The sequence below is a fragment of the Brachyhypopomus gauderio genome, chromosome 2 (genome assembly GCF_052324685.1).
Source record: "Brachyhypopomus gauderio isolate BG-103 chromosome 2, BGAUD_0.2, whole genome shotgun sequence".
Taxonomy (NCBI): Eukaryota; Metazoa; Chordata; class Actinopteri; order Gymnotiformes; family Hypopomidae; genus Brachyhypopomus; species Brachyhypopomus gauderio.
Window position 1 is genome coordinate 37,985,049 of NC_135212.1, and position 24,007 is coordinate 38,009,055.

The following is a 24,007-nucleotide window of genomic DNA, read 5'->3' on the forward strand; positions in this document are numbered from 1 at the left end:
TCGTGAATGACTTCTGGGATTTGTTAAATCTATTTATTGTTTATATGGTATACTATTTGCCCAAAACATTTGTTATATATTGATTTAAACTAACACGTAATGAAATAAAACAGGAACAAGTTTTATCAAAGCAGCCTCACACAAAGTTTACCTTCCCTGGTTTATTGGTAAAATCAGAACTACAAGAGCTTTTGACTATTTTCCTGTTGTGCCCCCATCCACTGAAGACCACAACAGTCCAAACCCTGCTGACATGGGGCAGGGAAGCAGCTACGATTTGTTGTACTAATTCACATAAGACAGAGACAATAGATGTTAAAAAATAAAATAAAATAAACACAAAACCAATCTTGGAGAGGGAGCAAAAACACAGAAAACGACAGGATGAGAAGCAGTGCACACGAGGACCTTCGTTACCAAACAAACATCTTATGGACAGAAGAAAAATGACTGATCAGTTTTGGGAAGGTACTGTATTAGATAATGGCTAATGATTCAGTATACTTTCACAGAAAAAAGAAAATCTAGAGTACAAATACAGCAAGTTATTTTCAATACATAAACTGTGATTTTGGTCAGAGGAAGCAAATTTTGCAATTTCCATGTGTTTTTCAATCCATGTAGGGTTTGTTGAATGAAAACTTCCAAAGAAAAAACAAACAACAAAAAAAAACATCATTAAATTAATGCTGAGACACTGTGTTATGTGCATACAGTCTGTATTTCACACAGACAGGACCAGGGAGGAAAAGGACTAGCCTATCCAATAAATCAATATTAATTAGCTTTGGAGTAGTGGTAGTCATAATTGCAATAATAACAAAAGTAATAACCAAGAATAATACAGAATCTACGTAACTGCTGTGTATGGAGAGAAAATGAAGCCTATGATCTCATCCTTTTTATTTTCTCTTCTTCCCCTCAAACATTGTGACCCAAAAAGAAATCAGAAAAGCAGAAAAGAGAAAATCAACACTTGTGAGGTGCAGATGCTGCTGGGCGGGAGACGGGAGTTTAGCCGTGTTCATCTGACTGAGGCGGGACAGACAGAACAAGAAACACAGTGGAAGAAACGTCTGGAGCAGCAGTTTGGATTTAGTTCTGAACCCAGACCAGAAGAGGGCGGGGCTTAGAGCTGTGTTTATGATGCACAACTGAACCCAGACCATAAGAGGGAGGGGCTTAGAGCTGTGTTTATGATGCACAACTGAACCCAGACCATAAGAGGGAGGGGCTTAGAGCTGTGTTTATGATGCACAACTGAACCCAGACCATAAGAGGGAGGGGCTTAGAGCTGTGTTTATGATGCACAACTGAACCCAGACCATAAGAGGGAGGGGCTTAGAGCTGTGTTTATGATGCACTGTCCTCCCTCCTTCCCCAAATTCTTTTCTTTTGTATTTTTGGCAAGTGACTGTTTAGAGCAAATGCCATTCTACTGGTTCTTAAACACAGTCGCTATGGAGTCTGCTTATCTGTCAGTTGGAGGGATAATTGGTCAAAATATTTACAAGTGGCGAGGAAGATCCTAACCCTAAACCCCAGGAATACCAATGGGCCCTTTGGTCAGTTCAAAACAACAATCAGGTGGGCTGCAGAAGTACATCACAGTCTAATTGACCAGAGCTTCCAGTTTGGCTGTGAACAGACATAATTGTCAGACTATGAATCGGTACTGTGTTGGTAATGTGTCTGTTGATTCTTGGCCGTATTTGCCAGCCGATTGCTTGAATGATTAGTTCCCGCCTCCGCAGCACTGTCCGGATCTGCCCTGAGGGGCCGGCTCCTGCAGGTCGACTCCGCCCCTGCCCCGCCCACCAGGTGCCGTCACACCTTGCGTATCACTCTTCGGAAGCTTCTTAGCTACAAAGACAACTTTGTTACAGCATACAGAGGTATAGGAACTACAATGTGAATGTTCAAATTAGGCATCAGACTGGTACTATATCGCTGTTAAATGTACACTATATGGCTAAAAGTACGAGGACACACATTCTAACTGCAGAGTTCAAATCTACCAGCTTCAATCACATTCATCGGGTGTATAAAGTCAAGCACACAGCCAAATGATCTCCAGAGACAAACCCTGGCAGTAGAACGGGTCTTATGGAAGACTTCAGTGACTTCAAACATTACTGCCTATCGAAGCCGAACAGTACTGTTCCACTCACACTGTTCATAACATGTGCAGTGGAAACCTTCTCAAGAGTGACACTTCTCTATCTGGCAATGTGATGGATGGACCTGGGTTTGGAAGACAGAGGGATGTTCTGGGTTTGGAGGAAGCTAAGCTCTGTAGCTGCAGTGTGATGAAGAATCTCAAATGAGTAAAGATCTGGCTGTTATGTACTGTGGGCAGGGTCATACAGACCATCACTCATTCAGGAGAGCAAATGTGTGCCCCATTTGTCCTTTGTCTGGTGGTCAGAGAACATGTTTACGACCTAGAACATGCGTGTTCTCAGTCACGGTTTCAGCCTGTTACCATCATACAAACATATTTTAGCCAGTTCCATTTTTCAGCTCCGGCCTGCACACAGCCCCTGCCCCATAATGCCCCTGTGCACACAGCAAGGCCATAAACACATGGGATAGGAAATGGGATGTCAGACAAGCTAATGTAGAAGTGATGGTAAAGTGTCCAGATACTTCTGTCCATCTAGTATATTTTGTTGCATGCTGAAATCACAGGGCTGCTTACCAATGGCCATGAAGATCTCGTTGACGTTCATGGCCGTCTTGGCGGACGTCTCCATGAACAGCAGGCTGTTGTCGTCCACATATGCCTGAGCCTCCTGTGAAGACACATATGGGTCCTTTTCAGCATGTGCACTTCCTAAGACAGAAACACTTGTCTTTCTTCATAAGACGCACCTGGACGTCCACTGCTCTCCTGCTGGCCAGGTCTGCCTTGTTCCCTGCCAGCGCGATCACGATGTTGGGACTCGCCTGCCTCTGCAGCTCCTTCACCCAGTTCTGCGCTCGCGTGAACGTATCCTGGAAGAAAAACACTAATGAACAAACCAGCAGGCACTTAAACATTAACCAACCACTCAATTCACAAACACACACACGCCACCCAGCCAAACACACCTACCCAGGGTCTGTCAGCTGTACTCCCGGCCTTTATCAATGGTCAGTTTCTGAGTACAGGACACTGCTGGCTAGATATTTTAGAGCAACAGGCTTCTCTCAACTCAGGAGGAGTACAGTGTTTCATGAGTGTGTTAGGGGTTAGGTGCGCTGGAGAGCGTAGGGGTTGTCGGTGCGCTGGAGAGCGTAGGGGTTGTCGGTGCGCTGGAGAGCGTAGGGGTTGTCGGTGCGCTGGAGAGCGTAGGGGTTGTCGGTGCGCTGGAGAGCATAGGGGTTAGGTGCGCTGGAGAGCATAGGGGTTAGGTGCGCTGGAGAGCGTAGGGGTTAGGGGTTGTCGGTGCGCTGGAGAGTGTAGGGGTTAGGGGTTGTCGGTGCGCTGGAGAGCGTAGGGGTTAGGGGTTGTCGGTGCGCTGGAGAGCATAGGGGTTAGGGGTTGTCGGTGCGCTGGAAAGCGTAGGGGTTAGGGGTTAGGTGCGCTGAAGAGCGTAGGGGTTAGGGGTTAGGTGCGCTGGAGAGCGTAGGGGTTAGGGGTTGTCGGAGCGCTGGAGAGCGTAGGGGTTAGGGGTTGTCGGAGCGCTGGAGAGCGTAGGGGCTAGGGGTTGTCGGAGCGCTGGAGAGCGTAGGGGCTAGGGGTTGTCGGAGCGCTGGAGAGCGTAGGGGCTAGGGGTTGTCGGAGCGCTGGAGAGCGTAGGGGCTAGGGGTTGTCGGTGTGCTGGAGTGTAGGTGTAAGGGGTAGGGGTGTATAAGTAAGAGTAGGAGTGTGCGGAACATCTACTGTGTTACATTCCCAGTTTATCTGAGGAACAGGGTTGTTTCTTCTGCAAAACGCCTTGATGCTGAGTCAGTATCCGCAGTTCCAGTGTAGTATGACGTGCCTCTGTGGCACAGTCACTGTTTCCTGTGTGTCCACACAGTGGAGTCACAACGAGCCAGGACTGGCATTCACACAGGTGGTGGTGTTTGGAAATGCAGGGTCATTACAGCTCTCTCACACACACACACACACACACACACACACACACACACACACAGACTGGTCTTCACGTGCCCAGGACTCTGAGAGACTGCACGTCTGAGGTGAGAGGTAATGCAGTAAAGGTGTGACGCTTATGGTGTTAGTGATGTCATACACCACTATGAGTGTGTGCACTCTTACTGTCTTAGTAAGCAATGTGTTAGTGATTTTGTACACTATGAGTGTGTGTGCTCGTACTGTGTTAGTGATGTTGTGCACCACTGAGTGTGTGTGTGACCTTCCCAAGGTGATAGACATCAGGTCACTATAAGCTTCTTTATTTCTTGTGTGAAGCACTTAGAATTGCCAGTGTGTATGAAAGACGCTATATAAATAAGGTAGCCTTTCTGTATTAGTTAAGTTGTACACCACTATGAGTGTGTGTGAGGTAGTAAAGGTCTGAATCTGACGCTTACTTTGTTAGTGATATCGTACACCACTATGTGTGTGTGTTCTTACTGTATTAGTGATGTCGTACACTACTATGGCAGCCTGGGCCCCTCTGTAGTACATGGGGGCCAGACTGTGGTAGCGCTCCTGGCCGGCTGTGTCCCAAATCTCAAACTTCACTGTTGTATCATCCAAACAGACTGTCTGTGTGAGGAAAGCAGCTGCAGGGGGGGGGGGATGACAGAGAGAGAATGTGTGAGACACATATCTGGGTATAATTAAGTTAATGCATGTGTAGTCCGTTCTAATGAAAACATTAGATGTCAGGATCTATTCTGAAAATCCTCTCTGATTCAGGCTGAACTCTTCAGGTGTTCCATCTGAGTTTAATGACAGCTGCTCTCAAACAGAACCACCTCACTTTACTCTCCATAGGTGACTCATTTTTGTGTGGTTTGACAGGCCTTTACTTCACAAGTTCACCGATACAGCCCACTGGTCCTTATAGGCCTGCTGATGCAGCAGGGCTGTTCACATGACAGCAGCAGGTCACATGACTGCAGTTCACATACATTTCACTAGGGCACTGAACACTAGGGCACTGAACTGAGGCCCAATCCCAACCAATGGGTAATTAACAAAGGGAAGAAGAATCATATCAGTGAAAGAGTAAAAGTGCTGACCATCTCTTTAATCCAAGGCCAACAAACATGTGACATCCTGTCTCTCTCCCTCTCCCCACATCCAGTACGATGACTGGGCATTATCTGGTCAATGTTAGGCTGCTCTGGCATTGCAAATAACCAGCAATAACTGGAGCATCTTTTAAAACAATTCTGAATACAATTTAACATTCAATAGCAAATTAATTTCAAATCTATCGCTGAAAACCCCAATGAGAAATGTGATGGTCTTCCTTCACTTATTCATATGTCTACAGGCACAAAGGCACACAGGCAGGCAGGAAGTCCCATTGCTACTTCCTCTCAGCAGATGCTCCTCAGTTTCCTCCTGCAGCTCTGTAGGAAGACCAGCTCACCCTCGCACGACATCATGGCAGGGAACAGGAGTAAACCCATTTGTCAGCTATACCTCACAATCGACGTCTCATCATTTCATTAAAAAGGTAAACACTTGTAACCAGTCAGGAAGGGTTAGAGTTAGCAAGAGGAGAGAAAACCCCACTGTAGAGAACCATGGGCCCTGGGCAGTTCAGGACTCCCATATTCAGTTAAGAAAACAGCCAAGTTCTCACAGAGCACAGAGGCCAATAAATATTCAAATTCTTTAATCAAATAAACAGAGGATAAAAATGTCAAGAAATAAAAAATGAAGAGCAGGAAAATTCAACTTTGTGCTTGAAAATAATAAACATCTACCCCCACCCCACCCCCACCCCAACCTCACCTCCGATGGTGCTCTCCTGGTACTCGTGGAACTGGCCCTTAACGAAGCGCAGTACCAGACTGGACTTGCCTACAGCGGACTCGCCCAGCAGCACCAGTTTGAACTGGCAGATCTTGTTGCCGGCGGCAGCGGCCCCGTTTGTCCGCACCGGTCCTCCACGCCCAGCCATGCCGATAGGACGACCCAGGGGAGGAGAGGGCTGGCTGGGATGTGTGCTCTGCTGGTGTGGGTCGTGGGTCACAGACCCGGGAACACTTGGTCAGGATGGGGCGGGTCGGTGAGGAGGGGGAGGCTGAGAGAAGCAGCACAGGACCACAGGACAGCAGGAAGAGGGATTGTTGTCACTGTAGTAACAATAGAAATAAAGAAAACCTTCAACACATCAAGTAGAACACTTTCTTAGAAAACAAAAATATGTAGTTAAAAGTCTAACAGTCTTCAACGTTGACCAGCCACTAAAGGCAGCATCTAACACAAAACAAAAGTGTCTGGTGTCATTTATAAGAGACACACCATGCCAATATGTGATCCTGTTCTAAATAATCACACCCAGTACTCCCAGGCCGAGGTGTTATTTCAGGCAGATTCTTTATGTTACTGAAGGCCTGGAGAAAGCAAGAGGTCACACGGGCTTGGGTTATCAGCACATTTGATATAGACCTCAGACACCATCAAGAGGAGAGAGACTGGAGTTGTCCACTAGACAGCCGCCCCATTCCAGGAGGGAACAGAAATATAAAAGGTGTGTAATTTGCTATAGCAGATCTCTAGACAATATTAAGCTATGACAAGGCAACAGTAGATTCTCAATGACATCAGTGGTGAAAAACATGTCAGCGCTCTGCCTCTAATAAGCTAGCGTGGAAAGTTCTGTTCCAATAGCACCTCAGCTTCCTCATCACTAAACTGCTTGTTTGCCCCCTGCACAGATGTTGCATTTCTTCCAGCAGCATCACAAAGTGCTGCGGACCAGAGCAGCTCCCGGACCAAGATCCAACAAAGCCCTCTTCCTCATTCCAGTAAAGAAAAATGAATCCAACACTGAACACAAATGCTGGGTAAACTACTACACAAATAAAACTAGCCAGCATGGACGTAGTGTGATCAGGAGTGAAGATCAAAAAACATTTCTTCTGTATTTATAGTAACAACGTCCAACCACAGCTTGTTTCACTCTGACCAAGAGAAGTCTGTGAAAAACAGCACTGCAGTCTAACACGAAGAGTAACAGGACAGACAGCTTGGGTTCAACATAGTGATGGAAGATTACTGCAAGGAACAATCAACTTCCTTCAAGACAAGCAAACCACTATACACAACATATGAGGGGAAAAAATATGAATCTTAATTCAACACTTAATATTAACTCCACAAACTTAGAATTCAATGGCCAGCATAGAGCCTTAATGATGAGTATAGGAGTCAGACCACCCTTCAGTTTAGGACAAAGGAAGAGGACATCACAGAGTACAAATAGAGGAAATCCGTCCCTGACAAATGACCTGGCGTCCTGCTTGAAAAGCTGGAGTTTTATGTGGGCGTATCTGCACATTCATAGCCAAGTTTGAGCGTGAAGCCCGTTGACTTATCTAACTTCTACAGTGCATTGGCCAGATAACTACTAATGACGAGTCACTCACGTAGGGTGCCAGGAGAAGTGAAACCACAGACATATATGCTTGAGTCACAGCAAGGTTAGACTCCATCTGCAGATTCATTATAAAACATTTCCAGTCTGTGAAAGAGGGCATCACTCAAGGGTGTATGTGTGTGCTGGGTCTTCTACGGCCAGTCAGAGCACACATTTGACCCCTGAAAACCAGCTGGTGAGGTGGGTGTGGCCTCTGGACTTTGCAACATTGTCATCAATAGTAAAGGGTTACTACACACAGGCAAGAACAGGACACTCTACAAACTGTCCAGCAACATTACATGTCTGTATGTAGAGAGAAAACAACACAAAGACAAGTCCACATTCAACTCACAGTCAGAGCAGGAGTTTATCCCATTAAAAATGGAAGTCATGCCCTAAAGTGATTAACAGAATCGGCACACTCATTTTCAAAAACCACAATAAACCTTTAATTTTGAACATGTTAATGAGATATGGCTCATAAAGGTCCATTAGAATTAGTCATTGTTACAAGGACACAAATGAACATATAGTGGACCAGAGATTAGGGTTGGGTGGTATTTCAATATAACGCAGTATTTAAATATGACAGTATTGTAAAATGGTGACAGTATATTAACTATGGTGTTGTTTTACCTGTAGGCGAATCTGACGGAAAGGGGAGGTACAACACGCAAGAAGTGTGAGAAAAGGGGAGGTACAACACGCAAGAAGTGTGTAAAAGGGGAGGTACAACACGCAAGAAGTGTGTAAAAGGGGAGGTACAACACGCAAGAAGTGTGTAAAAGGGGAGGTACAACACGCAAGAAGTGTGTAAAAGGGGAGGTACAACACGCAAGAAGTGTGTAAAAGGGGAGGTACAACACGCAAGAAGTGTGTAAAAGGGGAGGTACAACACGCAAGAAGTGCTTGTTGCTGAGCTTTGTCTCAAATCAAACTGCTTTTCTTGTGGGAAGTCGTTGGAGCTACCTAGCTTTGGAGGTTAATGAAAGTAATGCTAATAAAAGTTAGCATGACTGATATTTTTTTGAGGACATGCTGTCTGTCGTTATTCCACACATCCATAACGCTGACATATGTTTGTATTTAAATAGGCTATATTTCAGATCATCAGATATAGCATTTAAAAGTTCAAAAAAGTCATGTCTGTAACGCCGGGAATTTGTGCCGTAATGGAAGTGGACACATAACCAAATAAGAAAACAAACCAAGTAGCTACAACATGAAATTAAAATTAAGAACTAGATTAATTAGATTAATACACCACTGCAATAAAGAAACAAGTCCAAAGAGCAAAGGAATGGAAGCAGGCAAACATAATACAACAAACCGGGTAAAAGTAGAGGACACACATGGGACATACATGAACAAGTGAACACAAACTAGAAAGAGAATCAACAGGACCCAGAAAAAAACACTAGACAGAAGCTAAAGAAAATGGGCAAAGCAAAACTCAGGAACCTGAAACACACAAACCAAGAACAGCAGAGGGAAGTAGACTAGACTAGGAACAGGAGACCTGAAACAATGGCCAGCAATGGGGCATTAAGAACATGGGGTATATATACACACAACGGGGAATTAAAAACAGGGGGTATAATACACACACACACACACACACACACACACACACACACACACACACACACACACACACACACAACGGGGCATTAAGAAAATTGGGTATATACACACACACACACACCAGGGCATTAAGAACACAGAGTATCAATGCACCAAAAAAACAGGAATGTACACAGGTGATGAAAAGCCCCCCCCCCCAACCCGGTAATCTGAAGATGGTATGAAAAAGCTCTATACCACCCAACCCTACCACAAATGTCCATAGACATGCTTCAAAGAACAACTCTGTTTGCTAAACTTTGTCAAAGAATGAATGGATTTACAGATTTTAAAAAGGAAGTGTCTGTATATTCTCTTTTACTGCATTGTAGTACAAAAGGACAATGGTTGTTCAAAATCCAGCTGGATTCAAAGGTTAACAAATCAGCTCTTTCCTAAGGAACCAACAGAGAAACATGAAGAAAGTTTCATCATGGAGACAGTCCTAAGGCAATTGACCACAGCAAATGCGTGTTTCAGTTCACATGTCTAAATGCACACACTGTTTAGCCAAGACCAAACCAAACCACAGAATCCTCATTGCAACAAAACGTGATGAACCGAGTAGTGACTCAACTAGCTTGCCGGTCTGGTAAAACACGGAAGGCATGATGTGACTTTACATTCCTGCGCATTAAAACACGGTATGCCACACTGAACTGAACTTTGTGCCCAGAGACAGGATGAAAACGTTTACATCTACGATTTCTCTTACGCCTCTCTCATACATGTGACAGTATGCCCATGGCTGTAGACATTTCCTATGTGGAATTTTCGCCCTGGTCGGAGAGCTGGGTGAGTTACCCGAGCTCAGCTCCGCAGTGCTGGGCCCGCCGGCACTGTAGCTCGCCACTCTCGCCAGTGTACATATACTTATTAACAGAATAACGTTTTATAAAATATTACACACACAACTGTCAACTTCACCTCACTGTGCTAGCTTGCTTGGCTAGTTAAACTGAAATGCTACAAGTCCATTTTAATGACGGCTCTAACACTACACTTTAGCCCTAAACCCTACTTAGTTAACGCTAGGGCTGGGGTTTAGTGATAAGGGTTAGTGTTTAGTATTTAGGGTTAGCTGACGCTAGGGCTGGGGTTTAGTGATAAGGGTTAGTGTTTAGTATTTAGGGTTAGTTAACGCTAGGGTTAGGGGTTTAGGTTGAGGGATTTAGGGTTTTTTAGGGGATTTAGGGGTTTAGTATTTAGGGTTAGTTAATACTGGGGATGGGATTTTGTGTTTTAAGGGTTAGTGAAGTATTTAGGGTTAGCTTACGCTAGCTCACTCTGCACCCTGAGCTCGGCTAGTTTTGTTCGCATACCAAATGAGGCCAGCTGGCCAAGTAAAGTCACATTACCGGCACGCTAATGGGCTAACTCCCAACTTTGGACACCATAAGAGACCCTGGAGTTTGACAGGACCGGCCCTGTGCAGCAGAGCCCAGGGGCCGAGCCGTAACCCCGTGACCGGGGCCGTGATGGCGGGTCGGGACTCTCCGGTGCGCCGTGACGGGTTAGCATCCGGCTAACCTGACGGTGGCTCACGTTAGATGACAGCGCCAACTTCACGATACGACAGTCATTAGTTTAATGAGCCACTCAGTACTTGTCACCAACAGTAAGACGTTCACATATCAACAACAAATCTATACTTACCTGAGCTTTGTATTGCTTTCGCAAAATATAGCTCGAACAAAAATGTCCCTTCTCGTTGCCCCAAACGTCTCCAGTCGACGGTCCTGCCTTCGCTTCCGCTTTAGGGAACCGACTTCCGGGATCCTCCTATTCCCCACGCTCTTAAAATAACATTAGTTTTAAAATAACAAAAACTTTACCAAAGGAACAACATAATCGGGAAAGCACATACACGAGAAAACAAAAAACATAAAACGTAGTAGACAACAATCCATATTCGTTAATATATTCGGATAAAAAAAATAAACAAATGAAAAGATGACGTTCGTTACTTTGGCTGCTTTAGTACAATATACACACCGAATAGAGGAGATATAATTGTAATGTGATCATTTTAAGAATAAAATATTTACCAACAACAATAAACAGGTCCTGTATATAGCATGTGTACTTGTTACATTGAGATTTCTTTAAACTTGTTGTTTTTTACATATTGCTTGGGTCCTGAATTTGTGCTGATCAAGTGCATCTCTTCAAGCCCAGTAATGTAGCCCATCAGAAACATACAGGTCTCTAATACATGTATTATTTTCTGTTTCAACACTGACATTAAATACCAGTGATTGTGACTGTAGTATGGGCCTTGCAACCATCTCAAGACGATCAGGGTTCAAATCCAGCAGTACGAATGTATACAACCCTCAGTGTTCCGTAGCTGTTGTGTGTCAGGAAAGACTTCTAGAGTTTATTAAGGACGGCAAACAGTTAAACACAGAATGTTTTGTCCTCGTCAGGCGCCCATTCGCTTGACTAGACAGACAGCTAACGTTGGGATGAAATTCTGAGTCAGAAGCGAGTTTTGAACGTTTATTTCAATCTTCCGATACATATAATTCTCCCTTTTTTCTCTCTCGTAAAAAAGCAAAGCCTTCTCAAGGGCAAGAACGGTCTAAGGAAGCACCTCTTCACTTTTGTGATGGTTTAAATTAACTGAAAAAACGAACTTCTTCTCGAGCTAGAAAATGACATCACAGAACGTTCCATCAGTTGAAGGTAGGCTTAATAATGGACTTTTACTAAAAGACACCAGGGTAGCACCAGAACCCAAACATTTCAATGTCATGACTAAGATATGGCTTAAATCAGTTAGTTAAGAATCAAAAACAGTTGTGTTGTCCTTATTGGAAAAGGAGTTACATTGGAAACAGTCAGACTCGATGTAACAGAGGCAGTACTTTGGAACGGTAGGAGGTAAAATACATGTCCTTCTAAAAAAATTAGCATATTGTGATAAAGTTCATTCTTTTCCATAATGTAATGATAAAAAATTAACTTTCATGTATTTTAGATTCATTGCACACCAACTGAAATATATGATTTTGGCATACAGCTCATGAAAACGCAAAATTCTCACAAAATTAGCATATCATGAAAAGGTTCTCTAAATGAGCTAATAACCTAATCATCTGAATCAACAAATTAACTCTAAACACCTAAACAAGATTCCTGAGGCTTTTAAAAACTCCCAGCCTGGTTCATTACTCAAAACTGCAACCATGGGTAAGACTGCCGATCTGACTGCTGTCCAGAAGGCCATCACTGACACCCTCAAGCAAGAGGGTCAGACACAAAAAAATTTCTGAACGAATAGACTGTTCCCAGAGTGCTGCATCAAGGCATCTCAGTGGGAAGTCTGTGGGAAGGAAAAAGTGTGGCAGAAAACGCTGCACAATGAGAAGAGGTGAGCGGACCCTGAGGAAGATTGTGGAGAAGGGCCGATTCCAGACCTTGGGGGACCTGCGAAAGCAGTGGACTGAGTCTGGAGTAGAAACATCCAGAGCCACCGTGCACAGGCGTGTGCAGGAAATGGGCTACAGGTGCTACATTCCCCAGGTCAAGCCACTTTTGAACCAGAAACAGTGGCAGAAGCGCCCGACCTGGGCTACAGAGAAGCAGCACTGCAAATTTTACATGTCATTGGGAAATCAAGGTGCCAGAGTCTGGAGGAAGACTGGAGAGAAGGAAATGCCAAAATGCCTGAAGTCCAGTGTCAAGTACCCACAGTCAGTGATGGTCTGGGGTGCCACTGTGTCAGCTGCTGGTGTTGGTCCACTGTGTTTTATCAAGGGCAGGGTCAATGCAGCTAGCTATCGGGAGATTTTGGAGCGTTTCATGCTTCCATCTGCTGAAAAACTTTATGGAGATGAAGATTTCATTTTTCAGCACGACCTGGCACCTGCTCACAGTGCCAAGACCACTGGTAAATGGTTTACTGACCATGGTAGTACTGTGTTCAATTGGCCTGCCAACTCTCCTGACCTCAACCCCATAGAGGATCTGTGGGATATTGTGAAGAGAAAGTTGAGAGATGCAAGACCCAACACTCTGGATGAGCTCAAGGCTGCTTTCGAAGTATCCTAGGCCTCCATAACACCTCAGCAGTGCCACAGGCTGATTGCCTCAATGCCACGCCGCATTGAAGCAGTCATTTCTGCAAAAAGATTCCCGACCAAGTATTGAGTGCATAACTGAACATAATTATTTGAAGGTAGACTTTTTTTGTATTAAAACACTTTTCTTTTTTAGTCGGATGAAATATGCTAATTTGGGGGGGGTTGTTGTTTCTTTGCTTTGTTGCCAAAATCATCAATATTAAACCAATAAAAGGCTTGAACTACTTCAGTTGTGTGTAATGAATCTAAAATATATGAAAGTCTAATGTTTATCAGTACATTACATAAAATAATGAACTTTATCACAATATGCTAATTTTTTTAGAAGGACCTGTAGGTAGAGGAATTTAGGGAGGATAGCTGTTGGTGATCAGTTCTCCGGGGATGATGGTGACATCTGGTGGTGAGAGGTGGCATCGCTCATACTGACACTTTAATAATGTTAAAGGACACCTACTATCAAGAAGCCATGAGATTGCTATGATGCCTTGTTTTAGTAATATGGAAAGTTGTTCCTTTTCAAAAGCATCTTCACATACTTCCATTAGGAAAAGAAGTTATGGGTCTGTGAAATTCAGAGATGAGACCATCAGATGATTTTTTGTTTTTCAGATTTTAAATTGCTTCTTGAATTTCATTATTGTCTTTAAGTTTTTTAAACATATATTATTAAAATCATCTGTGGCCATTATCTTTCCAGTCTGATGAACATGGATTTACTGTTCATACACTCTGAGATTCTGTAATTTACATTACAAAATTCTCCAGGGAGTTTTTCCACTTGTCAGTATTTGTTGTAATATCACAGCAGATTAAAGGTGGGTTAAATTACTGTAGGCGCCAGATGCCTATTTTATGCCTAGTTCAGAGTTTGCCCATGTTATGTGTATTTGGTGTTCATGTTTCATATTATAATATAATATTGATAAGATATTTGATACTGGTTTAAATTTATGCTTAGTATATTTCATGGTTTTTTTGTGAGAATATACGCAAAAGGATAATGTGGATTTAAAAGTAATTTTGGGAAGTGACGTGGTTGGCCTTTGGTGACACAAGTGGGCTAGGGCAGTGGACAGTGTGGTTAGAGGGACACGGTTTTTCTGACCGTACGTGGAGCGTGTATCGTACCGTGGACGTAGTCACACTGTGGAACGATTATAGTGGAAACTTAAAAGGCAAAGTGTTCGTTTGTATTCGTTTTTATTATTATTTTGCATCAATAAAAAATACAAAACGTGACTTTTGTTGAAGATGTCGTTTACTTTTGGATCCTGAAACACGCGTCAGCCACAAAGCTCCGACCTAAAGAATTTTAGTTAGAATACCCTACATCTTTAGTCAGAAAAACCTCTCTGCTTCGTGTGGAGAAGGAATTGGAAAGGAAGAAAAAGGACTCGTTAAAAATCGTGAAAACCTCGGACAACGTTTTATCAAGACGAGAAGAGTAACTTACCACGAGACGAGTGGATGATCATTCTGGTAAGCTGCAACTTGTGTGTTATTTCGGAAGTTTGCCATTATGCATGAAGTTACTGAACAGTTAACTAGTGGAAAAAGAGAATCGAAAATGACAGAGAAAGCTGTCGAAGACAAGCTACACCGCTTAACACAGTCAAGGAAAGCTAAGCTAGGCCATCTAACTAGCCAAATTAGCCGGATTGAAACGCTAATGGGATTCGATGGTAACGTGGACACTGTTAAACAGAAATTGCGTGTGGACTTTCAAGACTCATTCAGAGAATTGTGTAAGATAAACGATGGTCTGCAACAATTAATGAACGAGGAAGAACGAGATATGGATCAAAAGTCGTGGTTTAACCCAAATGCGAGCCGAATGCAGGGTTTCATTGAACATGTGGAAATGTGGATTAAAGCAGCTGCGGCTCGCGCTGAACAATCAAAACGTTGTGACTCCGAAATTCGTCCTTCGGACAGCGTGTCTGCCATATCGGTTGCCTCGAGCAAGAGGAGTAAAGGGCGCGAGACAGTAGCTGGAAGCAGAGTATCCACCACTTCTTCAAAACTTAAGCTTAAAGCAGAGATGGAGAAAGCTACATTGCTCGCAGAGGCAACAACTTTGCAACAAAAACAAAATTTACAATTGCAAGAAGCTGAATTAAAAGCAAAAAGGGAACAATTAGATCTGCAAACACTTCTTGCAGCAGCGGACGCAAAAATAAAAGTTTTAGAAAATTATGAAAATGAATGCTTTTCACAAGTGAGCCAAGCGTCACGCCATTCATCACGCAATTCATTAACTATTGAGTCTGGATACATACCACGGCCTGTAAATCGAAATCCAGTCAGTGACAATACAAGTGCACATGGTCAATTCATCCCACTACAGCCTCAGCCTATTGCTGTGCAGCTTCAGTCTATTGGTGCGCAGCAGCCACAGTTTACTGGCACATGGCAGCCTACAGCTATCCCTGTAGCAGGTGACCATGCAGTTGAAACACTCTGCGGTGTTATGGCTCGTCAGAATACAATAACTGAGATGATGGTGAAACAACAGAAAACGATGAGCCTGCCACCATTAGACATTCCCACCTTTAGTGGTCACCCCCTTGATTACAACACATTTGTAAGGGCATTTGAGCATGGTGTAGAATCACGCACTGAAAGCCCTAGGGATCGTCTCTATTTTTTAGAGCAATTTACGAGTGGTCAACCTAAAGAGTTGGTGAAGAGCTGCCTTCATATGAAGCCACAAGAAGGCTATCAGAGAGCAAAAGAGTTACTGAAGGAGCACTTCGGCAACGATTACAAGATTGCTGTAGCCTACATGAACAAGGTGGCAAACTGGATGCCTATAAAGCCAGAGGATGCTGACGCACTGAATGCCTTTTCACTCTTTCTGACAGCATGCCTCAACACCATGACTGAAGTGAATTATATGGAAGAGCTTGATAATGTTGCAAATTTGAAGGCCATTGTGTCGAAGCTTCCTTATAAGCTACGAGAAAGGTGGAGAGGTGTCGTATTTGGTGTGCAGGAGCAACCTGACAAGAGAGTCAAGTTCAAAGATTTGGTAGAGTTTATTAACAAACAAGCCAAGATCGCTCTGCACCCAGTCTTCGGAGACATAAAAGATAGCACAACATCTAAAGCACCTACACTTAGGCAAAACAATAACAAAGAGCAGAAGAAAGGCATAATTAAAAAGTCATTCACTATAAGTGCTAAACAGTTGGACAAACAGGAGGCAAACACAGAGTCAAAGAAAAACACGGACTCAGAGATGACTGTCACAAAGACGTGTCTCTTCTGTGATGGTGAACACAACTTGGACTCGTGTACTAAGCTTAAAGGCAAGCCACACAACGAGAAGATAAACTTCCTGAAGAGCAAGGGATGTTGTTTTGGCTGTTTAAAGCAAGGCCACATGAGTAAATCCTGTAAGGCAAAAGTCAGCTGTCAGGTGTGTTCGTTAACGCATCCAACGTTGCTGCACATAAAGAAAAAAGGCATCGCTGATGAAACAAACACAGAGACACAGAGTTCTGAAACGCAAACTATACTCAGTGCCTTCGTTGCTGCAGAATCCGAAGGTGGTGGGCTGATTGGGGCCGGAGAAGATGACTGCACGCTGGCGATTATTCCCGTACAGGTTAAAACCAAGAGGAGAAACGCGGTGGTGCAGACTTACGCCTTCTTAGACCCAGGAAGCTCGGCCACATTCTGTACCGAAGCCTTGATGAAGGAGTTGAAGCTCACTGGAAGAAAGACCAACATACTGCTGAGAACTATGAACGAAGAGAAACCTGTTTGTACTCACATATTGTCAGGCTTGAAAGTCAGCAGTTTATCCGGTGAGGAGTTTATCGATCTTCCAGATGTTTTCTCACAGAAATCCATACCTGTTGGAAAGGAAAACATACCGAAACAAAAGGATCTAGAAAGGTGGACCTACCTTAAAGGAATACACTTACCTCATATCGAAGCCGACATTGGATTGCTCATAGGAGCAAATGTGCCCAAAGCTATGGAGCCATGGGAGCTGGTGAGCAGTATTGGTGATGGGCCATACGCTGTGCGAACCAAGCTAGGCTGGACTGTAAATGGGCCTTTGAGGGAAACGTATAGCAGTCAGAACAAAGGAAGACTAAAGAGGACAACAGCAAACCGCATATCAGTCAGCAGTTTGGAGAACCTGTGGCTACAACAGTTCAAAGTGGATTTTCCAGAATGTGGAAAACATGAAGAAGTGGAAATGTCCAGGGAAGACCATCAGTTCATGGACATGGTCACGGAATCTGCTGTGTTGGTTGATGGTCATTACTCCTTGTGTCTACCACTCAAGAACAGATTGGTTCACATGCCAAATAATCGACCAATAGCTGAACAGCGAGCACAAAACCTAAAGCGGAAGTTTCTTCGAAACGACAGCTACAGACAGGAGTATACAGACTTTATGGAAGACCTGATAAAGAAGGGCTATGCAGTGCAACTTTCAGAGGATGAAATGATGCACAAAGAAGGGAAGGTGTGGTATATACCACACCACGCCGTATACCACCCTGTCAAACAGACACTAAGGGTTGTGTTCGATTGTGCAGCATCGTATCAAGGCACATCCCTGAACGACCAACTCCTTCAGGGTCCAGACATGACCAGCAGTCTGATTGGTGTTGTGATACGATTCAGACAAGAGCACGTTGCAATCATGGCAGACGTGGAAGCAATGTTCCATCAAGTTAAGGTGTCTGATGAAGACTCTGACCTTCTCAGGTTTCTCTGGTGGGCAGACGGCGACTGCAACCAGGCGTTGACGGAGCACAAGATGACTGTGCACCTATTTGGAGCCACATCTTCGCCAAGTTGTGCCAGCTTCGCTTTGAGGAGGTGTGCCGAAGATCAGAGTGGGCAGTTCAAACCCGAAGTGGTTCAGACTGTCTTACAGAACTTTTACGTAGACGATTGCCTCAAGTCTGTTGCTACAGAGGAGGCAGCTGTATCCATGTGTCAAGACCTCATGAGGATTTGTGCTAAAGGAGGCTTCCGCCTCACCAAATGGGTGAGCAACCGACGGAAGGTACTTGACTCCATTCCCAAGTCTGAATTGGCAAAGGAAATGAAAACATTGGATCTGGATCGTGACGAATTACCTATGGAGAGGGCTCTTGGTCTCAACTGGTGTGTTGAGTCAGACGTATTCAAATTCAAGATCACCATCAAAGATCGCCCATTCACCAGGAGAGGACTTCTCTCAGTCATTGGTTCAGTCTATGATCCATTAGGCATTTTGACACCCGTAGTCTTGCCAGTGAAAGCTATCCTGCAAGAACTATGCAGACTGAAGATTGGATGGGACGACGACTTACCTGAGCAAGTGAAGAAGCAGTGGACGAACTGGCTAACTAGTCTTCCTGCCTTGGAGAATTTCTCAGTGGCCAGATGTCTCAAGCCTGAAGAATTTGGAAGATGCGTATTCGCGCAATTACATCACTTTGCAGACGCGAGTGAGGATGCGTACGGGTCGGTCAGCTACCTTCTCCTGCGCAATGCAGACAATAAGACGCATTGTGCGTTCATGATGGGCAAGTCCAGAGTAGCGCCTCTTAGGCCTCCTATGATTCCCCGGATGGAATTGATTGCGGCTACGGTAGCCATTAAGATGGACGGTGTCCTAAGAAGAGAGCTTCAACTGGATCTTGCAGAATCAACATTTTGGACTGATAGTACGGTGGTACTCCAGTATCTGCAGAACGAGACCACGCGTTTCCGTACGTTTGTGGCAAATAGAGTTTCGGCTATCCTAAAAAACTCTGATGTGGAACAGTGGAGACATGTCGGCACCGACGTGAATCCAGCCGACTGCGCCTCTAGAGGGCAAAGAGTGGATCAATTCCTGAAGAACACCACATGGGTGTCTGGACCTGAGTTTCTCCACGGTCCCGAAGAGAATTGGCCCAACACTCCATTGAGCCACACACAACTTACGTCAGATGATCCTGAGATCAAAAAGGTCACAGTGAATCGAGTGGAAGTGGAAGAGAATGTCACTCCCTTCGAAAGACTAATCAACCACTTCTCATCCTGGATCAAATTGAAAAGAATCGTGGCGTGGTTCTTGAAGTTGAAGGCCATGCTGCGATGCCTCTGTCAAAAACACAAAGAGCTGTGTGCAGTTGACACTAAAAACAGTGCAGTTCAAAGTGAACAGCTGATCCAAAGCCAGATTGACCACTTCAAGATGAGCATTGGACCTACTCAACTTTCAGTGGAAGACCTGGAGCAAGCAGAAATTGACATAATCAAATTCTGTCAGAAAGAGAAATATTCGGAGGAGATTGCAGCTTTGTGCAAAGGTCAAAGCATAAAGCGCAGTAGTCACTTGTACAAGCTAAACCCAGTACTTCAAGATGACCTGTTGAGAGTAGGCGGAAGACTGAGTCGTGCAGCTATGCCAGAAAGTAGCAAGCAGCCAGTCATCCTGTCCAGAGACTTTCACATAACAGACTTACTCCTCCAACAGATTCACTTGAAGACTGGGCATGGAGGGCGCAATCACATGCTCTCTGAGCTGCGCCAAAGGTTTTGGATTCCGAGCGCCAACATGGCTATTACAAAAGTGATTGGGAAGTGTGTGACGTGCCGCCGCTTGCATGGGAAAACTGGAACCCAACTTATGGCTGATCTTCCACAAGAGCGAGTGATTCCTGATGACCCACCTTTCACTCGAGTTGGTGTGGATTATTTCGGACCATTGGAGGTCAAGCGTGGAAGAACCATCTTTAAAAAGTATGGAGTCATATTCACTTGCTTAGCCATTCGCGCAGGGCACATCGAGTTGGCCTCGTCATTAGACACTGATTCGTGCATTAACGCGATTCGGCGCTTCATAGCGCGAAGAGGACAAGTGAAAGAGGTTCGCTCGGATAACGGGACAAATTTTGTTGCTGCCAATCGTGAGCTGAAGGCAGCTGTTGCCGATTGGAACTCCTCAGAGTTTCAGCATCTGTTCCACCAGCATGAGATCAAGTGGACGTTCAACCCTCCTGCCGCCTCGCATCACGGTGGAGCATGGGAGAGGTTGATACGATCAGTCAGGAAGGTGCTGAATTCAGTTGTGAGAGAACAGATCCTTGATGAGGAGGGCCTTCTTACGGTCCTCTGCGAGGCAGAGTCGATCATCAACAGCCGGCCGATCACCAAGGCATCCAACGATCCGAATGATTTAGAGGCTTTGACACCTAATCATTTGTTAATGCTGAAGACAATGCCCTCATTGCCTCCAGGATTGTTTGATCAGGACGACCTATATTCTAGGCGCAGATGGAAACAGGTGCAATACATGTCCGACTTGTTTTGGAAGAGATGGACTAAGGAGTACTTACCGCAACTACAGGAGCGCCAGCGCTGGGCTACAGCATCCAAGAACTATGCTGAAGGAGACATCGTTCTTCTTGTGAATGACTGTGCGCCTAGAAACTCCTGGGTTATGGGCAAGATTATTGAAGCAGTTCCAGACAGGAACGGTCTGGTCCGCAGGGTCAAAATAAAGACAAAGACTAATGTCTTGGACAGACCCATTACGAAGATCTGTCTGCTTGTGGAGTCTGACTGGGCTAGTGGTAAAGACTAAGCCCCTACGATGAACCATGTGCTAGCAACCTCTGGTTCTACTTTCTCTCTTTATTTCTTTATCTCTCTCTCTCTCTCTCTCTCTCTCTCTCTTTCTTTTCTCTCTTTATCACAGATGGAGCAATTACGGATTTATATCCATGAAAATTTGGACATTTAGTATACTAATAGTATCTTATTTATGAGACAGAAATTTGCACATTTCTTATACGTGGATATGATTCATACTTGGATAATATATAGGAATCAAGTTTGGTAATTGTTCTGTTACTTTGGTGTTAGAACAATTAGGGGCCGGTAATGTAGGCGCCAGATGCCTATTTTATGCCTAGTTCAGAGTTTGCCCATGTTATGTGTATTTGGTGTTCATGTTTCATATTATAATATAATATTGATAAGATATTTGATACTGGTTTAAATTTATGCTTAGTATATTTCATGGTTTTTTGTGAGAATATACGCAAAAGGATAATGTGGATTTAAAAGTAATTTTGGGAAGTGACGTGGTTGGCCTTTGGTGACACAAGTGGGCTAGGGCAGTGGACAGTGTGGTTAGAGGGACACGGGAGAAGGAAGGTTGGAGGCTCACGGTTTTTCTGACCGTACGTGGAGCGTACCGTGGATCGTACCGTGGACGTAGTCACACTGTGGAACGATTATAGTGGAAACTTAAAAGGCAAAGTGTTCGTTTGTATTCGTTTTTATTATTATTTTGCATCAATAAAAAATACAAAACGTGACTTTTGTTGAAGATGTCGTTTACTTTTGGATCCTGAAACACGCGTCAGCCACAAAGCTCCGACCTAAAGAATTTTAGTTAGAATACCCTACAATTACAGTTAAATATTTACATTATGTGGACTGGAAAAATGCTAAATTTACACACCAGGACCATCAGGCTTACAGATAAGTGATTATTGAATGACTGCAAATATACATTAAACCAATAATTCTGATTAGGTCTTGCTTGAGGTGTTTCAGATCGATCATACAGTTGTTTGTCTACAAGAAAATGTAAAATGGTCTTTATGTAAATGAAATGCTGCAACACACTACATAAAATCAACAGAAAAGTAAATAAATGTTTAGGTATGTTCAGCTAAATTAACATTTCAAAACACATGGAATTATATACTGATGAAGGACCAGATTTAATTATTTTAATCAAAGCAGATAATCGAATGAAATTTATTAAATACCTTAATGGTACATATTAAATACCTTAATAGTAAACATATTCATGTTTTGTGAGATGCATTGTAGGTCTGAAGGCCTATACCTCGGTTGCCCACAGAGGACTATAAAACACAGTGTGAATATAGGCTATTGAACTCCAGATCCTCTGCTGGGATTTTATTGCTCTCATGACTCAGTAGGTTTTAAAGCAAGCATAGCCAAGAGTGGAATGTTCTAAAATACCAAAACTGAAATCCATATAAAATGGTTCTAACAGTAGAACCTCATTATTATAATTAATCAAACATTGTCCTATCAACAGTTACATTTCAGCAGTGGGGGGTCGGACCTCCTTTTGCCTTCAGAACTGTCTTTATTCTTTGTGGCAGATTCAACAAGGTACTGGAAACATTCCTCAAAGATGATGGTCCATAGTGACATCATCACAGCATCACACAGCTGCTGCAGATTAATTGGCTGCACATTCATTATGTAAATCTCCTGTTCCACCAATCATGAAGGTGATCTATTGGATTGGAATATGGTGACTGTGGAGGCCATTTCAGTACAGAGAACTCAGTGTTGCAGTGTGATTTGAGCCTTGTGTCCCGACACATCCTCCTGCTGTAAGTAGCCATGACAGCACAGGCACACTGCGGTCTTAAAGGGATCGACATGGTCAACAATACCCAAGTAGGCTGTGGCATTTAAATGATGCTCAGTTGGTATAAAAGGGCCTAAAGTGTCCCAAGAAAATATCCCCCACACCATCACACAACTCCATTACACCACCACCATTTCAACACCACCATTACAACACCACCACCATTACACCATCACCATTACACCACCACCTATATGTTCATGGTCTAATGTTCATGGTCAAATATGAACATACAGGCAGCTGACATGAGCTTCATTTAACATATATTAACCCTTTTACTGCATAATTAACATTGACTGTTCGATTTGATATCTTTTGTGCAATTGGAGATGCTCTTCTGAATACTTTAATGAGTTGTTATTCAAGTTACTGTGGCCTGTCTATCATTTCAAATCAGTCTAGTCATTCTCATCTGACCACACATTTAGCATAAAATGTTGTAAAGTGTAAAGGACGTGGCGTTGATGGATGATGTGCCAGATGTGCTCTATTGGATTCAGGTCTGGGGAACGGGCAGGCCAGTCCATAGCATCAATGCCTTCATCATGCAGAAACTGCTGACACACTTCAGCCACATGAGGCCTTGCCTTGTCATGCATCAGAAGAAACTCAGGGCCCCTGCACCAGCTTATGGTCTCACAATGGGTCTGAGGATCTCATCCGGGTACCTAATGGCAGTCTGGGTACCTCTGGCTAGCATATGGAGGTCTGTGCAGCCCTCCAAAGAAATGCCTCCCCACACCATTACTGACCCACTGTGAAACTGTTCATGCTGGAGGACGTGGCAGCCACCAGAACATTCTCCTCGGCATCTCCAAACTCTGTCACATATACTGTGTGAACCTGCTCTCATCTGTGAAGAGGGTGCCAATGGCGAAGCGCCAATGCCAATTGCCCTGTACGGTGTTGGGCTGTAAGCACAAGCCCCACTTATGGACATCGGGCCCTCATACCACCCTCATGGACTCTGTTTCTGATAGTTTGAGTAGAAACATGGATATTAGTGGCCTGCTGGAGGTCATTTTGCAGGGCTCTGGCACTGCTCCTCCTGTTCCTCCTTACACAAAGGAGGAGGTAGCAGTCCTGCTGCTGGGTTGCTGCCCTCCTACGGCCCCCTCCATGTCTCCTGGTGTACTGCTCCATGCTCTGGACACTGCTGACAGACACAGCAAAACTTTTTGCCACAGCTCACAATGATATGCCATCCTGGATGAGCTGCACTACCTGATCAACTTACAACTTGGTTGTATACACCACACCATGCTGTCTCTATGGTGAGAGAACCGACACAATGCCAAAGTGACCAAAACATCAGCCAGAAAGGATGA

The 24,007-nt window shown here is 44.1% G+C and overlaps 1 protein-coding gene across 1 annotated transcript; it reads right to left on the reverse strand.

The window, feature by feature from the left end:
* Nucleotides 1-146: 146 nt before the first annotated feature.
* Nucleotides 147-10,956, reverse strand: rab5c (RAB5C, member RAS oncogene family). Its single transcript, XM_076995517.1, has 6 exons — nt 10,818-10,956; nt 5,906-6,249; nt 4,568-4,719; nt 2,875-2,997; nt 2,702-2,795; nt 147-1,863 (listed from the first exon to the last, which is right to left on the reverse strand). The coding sequence occupies exons 2-6, from the start codon at nt 6,072-6,074 to the stop codon at nt 1,736-1,738; spliced, it is 666 nt and encodes a 221-aa protein (XP_076851632.1). The 5' UTR covers nt 6,075-6,249; nt 10,818-10,956; the 3' UTR covers nt 147-1,735.
* Between the last annotated feature and the right edge of the window lie 13,051 nt (nt 10,957-24,007).

Coding starts and splice junctions, on each gene's coding strand:
- rab5c (XM_076995517.1), bottom strand. CDS start 6,074: ATGGCTGGGCGTGGAGGACCGGTGCGGACAAACGGGGCCGCTGCCGCC. Junction 4,720..5,905: donor CCAGGAGAGCACCATCGGAG/GTGAGGTTGGGG, acceptor CCCCCCCTGCAG/CTGCTTTCCTCACACAGACA. Junction 2,796..2,874: donor GGAGAGCAGTGGACGTCCAG/GTGCGTCTTATG, acceptor GTGTCTTCACAG/GAGGCTCAGGCATATGTGGA.